This window comes from Papilio polytes, unplaced genomic scaffold, assembly GCF_000836215.1.
Source record: "Papilio polytes unplaced genomic scaffold, Ppol_1.0 DF824191.1, whole genome shotgun sequence".
Lineage (NCBI taxonomy): Eukaryota > Metazoa > Arthropoda > Insecta > Lepidoptera > Papilionidae > Papilio > Papilio polytes.
Genome location: NW_013525013.1, coordinates 1891110 through 1894715, shown reverse-complemented (window position 1 = coordinate 1894715; position 3606 = coordinate 1891110). Strand labels below are relative to the sequence as shown.

At 31.1% G+C, this 3606-nt stretch overlaps 1 protein-coding gene across 1 annotated transcript in view; it reads left to right on the top strand.

Annotated features, from left to right (window-relative positions):
* Positions 1 to 3606, top strand: part of LOC106110710 (ATPase family AAA domain-containing protein 2-like) — a 17437-nt gene that overhangs the window by 12176 nt on the left and 1655 nt on the right. Inside the window, 5 exon segments of the mRNA XM_013292607.1 lie at positions 183 to 500; positions 1462 to 1479; positions 2250 to 2437; positions 2886 to 3040; positions 3505 to 3606. The exon segment at positions 3505 to 3606 is cut by the window's right edge and continues 50 nt beyond it. Of these exon segments, the coding sequence (XP_013148061.1) occupies positions 183 to 500; positions 1462 to 1479; positions 2250 to 2437; positions 2886 to 3040; positions 3505 to 3606 (781 nt within the window).

Below are 3606 nucleotides of genomic sequence, written 5' to 3'. Positions count from 1 at the left end.
CTCGCTATTAAGACGTAGTCAGTGTAATAAATTAAGTTAATGCAATAATATCTGATTCGAAAGCTTTTAAAATGATTCATTACTTTAGTCGTAAACTAAAAATGGAAAAACAACGAAAAATCGTAATAAAAAAAAATAGCAAAGATTGATTACAGCGCCATCTATTGAAACTGCACATCAAGCAATAATCATTCCGATGATTATAAAGTGTTAGTTCGAATAAACTACATTATCACTTTGGGCGTAAACTTATTAAACCAAAAACAATATATGATATAAAAAATTATGACAGCGCCATCTATTGCGGATATACTGGACATCAATGAAATTCAGATGAATTTAATGGGTTAGGTGACAGACTACCTGGACATCGTGAAGCAGCCGATGGACCTGGAGACGATGATGACGAAGGTGGACATGCACAAGTACAACTGCGCTAAGGAGTTCCTCGACGATATCGACCTTATATGCGCCAACGCGTTAGAATACAACCCTGATAGGTGAGACATACTTTAAATAATTCATAAATTGTTACAACTTTCGTCAGATTATTATAACTTATTAAGAAACGGCTAAGAATCACTATTTTCCCATTTTCGTACCCATCGGGGGTCCATGTTACTTAAGTATTACTTGAAAATGGACCCCCGGAATTCTTAATTTAAGTAATTCTGCCTGATTCAATATAAAAAAAGAATTCATGTTACCATACATGTGTTATATTTGAAATTTATGATAAGACCTTTTGTACACAAAGCGATGTAAACGGTTGGCGATTTTTGTCTTAGAGGTTCGAAAAATCCAGTAGCTCACAATCTTTACAAGATCGTATGAGAGAATTCGCTGCAATTTTTGAAGATAGCGGAATACAATATTTTTTTTATAAAATTGCGTTATTTTATATTAGGTAGGGTGCGACGCGATATTACCCACGCAAGTATACAATTTTAGCTATTGCTCGCGACTACTCCCAAGTGAAATTAAAAAATAATAAAAAAAAGATAGCCCATGTTATTAACAGATAAATTACCTTTCTAATGGTGAAAGAGTTTTTTTGCAATTGATCAAGTAATTTTTACGTGAATCAAATACATAAAAAATTCCAAATCTTTATAATATTAGTATAGTTTGAAAAATTTAAGTTGCTTTGTGTACGAAAGGCTTTATGTCCGCTGCAATTTTCATTTGTCAATTTTTATTGTTATTGTGATTTTAAAATTATTTTAATTATTAAGGATCGAATCTTCAAGATATTGTTTATTTAACTGTTCACTATAATTAACTTATAAAATAAAATGAGTTTTTTTTATCAGATAATTGAATACTTTACTGTTTAATTGAATTTTGAATTTCCTCATTTTGATTTTTTTTTCATCAATTTCCGTGATTGTTTAATTTCGTGTACTAATGTTTTGTTTTCTCATTTGCTTTTTTCCCCTACATTTCCGGTGCCATTCAAAGGGCTAGAGGGATGTATAGGTATGGACGTTTGCATTATGTTTTAGTATTTGAATATATAAGTAAATAGTGTAATTGAAATTAAATTATCATATGTACTTTATTTACATCCTCTAACCTTTTGTCCGTATTTATTTATAACGGTTACTATATGTAATCACGATTAGTAAAATATAATTAGGTTTTCGTTAAAATCTCTATAAATATCACTTATCAATAGTATGTACTGAATTTAAGAATATTTACATAACTCCTTAATGTTTACGTTACTAAATTTTTTTAAGTTGAAATATTATTGTAATAAATATTATTATTTTTCTCGACTTTATTTCTAGGTTGATTATATTTGTCTTTTTATGTATAGGTATTATGTATATAAATTATGTCTTTTTAAATATAAATAAGCCATTTGACATTTTAATATTAGACTATTTCTATCTATTTCACATAATTTATAAGATTATAGTTTTTAATACGTTAGACGAATTTTATACAAATGTATTTCACACATATAATTTCCACTTAAATACTAAAAGTACTAGATGTTGTATATTTGTAGTTTAAGAAATGTATTACATATATATAAAAACTAGTTTTCGCCCTTTCCGTCCGCGTGGAATTAAAAAACAAAAACAAAAGTGAGTAGCCTATATGTTCTTTCAGACTATCCTCTATATAACCAAATTTCATCGAACTCTGTTCAACAGTGTAGGCTACAAACTCTAACATCCATCCATCTAAACTTTGGCATTTATAATATTAGTATAGATACATGAAAATATGTCCGTCAGAACGTCATCAGACAAGCAGATACGTCACGAGGCGTGTTCTTTACGCGACCACGCGCACGCGCTCATCGACGTCGAGATGGACAGCGACTTTGAACTTGAATGTCAGGACATCGCCAAGAAGAGAAGAGAAGAAGGACTGCACGAAGACAATGATTTACCGGACTTTATATATACTGCCTCTAATTTACGTAAGTTATCAAATTAACTATTTTATGTGCTTTTGCCTTACTTGCATAGTTTACAGTAAGGTGGGGCTACTGAACGCCCCGCCCTCATGTTGTTTTTGTCCCGCCTCCTTACCGTTAACGTATATTTATTACTAATGTTATGAAAAAGAATTTATTATAAGGTACATAGTATATAAGTCCATTAAAACAGCGTCTTACAAACCACACTAAGTGGTTTTAGTGTAAAATCTAAGTATGAATTGGTATTAAAAAAATCTATTTTTGAGGTCTTAACTTTCTCTTTAGGTAATTTACCAAAGAAATAATTTCTTAACTTGAATTTAAAATTACTATTTTCCCTATATCGCTATTTTGCTATTAAATTGTGCTCGATACAGCGTTTTTTATGACACAAGTTGTAAAGTTTGCATGGAACTGTATTAACGGTGTTTTAATAAAATGCTTACAGCGGAGGGTTTCGATTCAACGGCGAACGACAGCAAAAATCTCCGGACGCCACAAAACGGGGAGAAAACAGAATCTCATTCCGCTAAACGGAAACGACGAAGAATGAACGCTTGGTCAAAAGGATTGGTTGTAAAACGACAGAGGACGTCGCAAAAGGTAGTGTTATATTTATACTTACTGTTGCTCGCGGCTTTGCCCGCGTGAAATTAAAAAATATAGCCTATGTTGATAGATAAATTACCTTTCTAATGGTGAAAGAATTTTTAAAATCGGCCCAGTAGTTTTTGAGTTATTGCAATATTTACAAAAATACAAATCTTTCCTCTTTATAATACTAGTATAGACTGTAGATAGTAAATAGGGTTAAATATTTTAAAATCTTAATTTGTTCTGTCATGTCTTTTAATGTAAGTAAATAAGATACATATTAAGCTATAATTTAAATAACCATTTAAGAATGACGCTCGGTTTCTGAACTCCTTTAATCCATTCGATTCTGTTTGTTACATAAATTCATAAAATTCCCAAACTACGTAATATAAATGGAAACTTCAGAAACCGGGTATAAGTGTGACAGCAAACAATGATTTTTAATGTTAAATTTATTTTATAATTTACAGACTTACAAAGACACTAATATGGCGATAACAGACGAAGAATCTAAGGAGAATAAGCCGATAACTTCAACGCCGCTTGCCAATGGGTCGGCGACATCCTCTGGG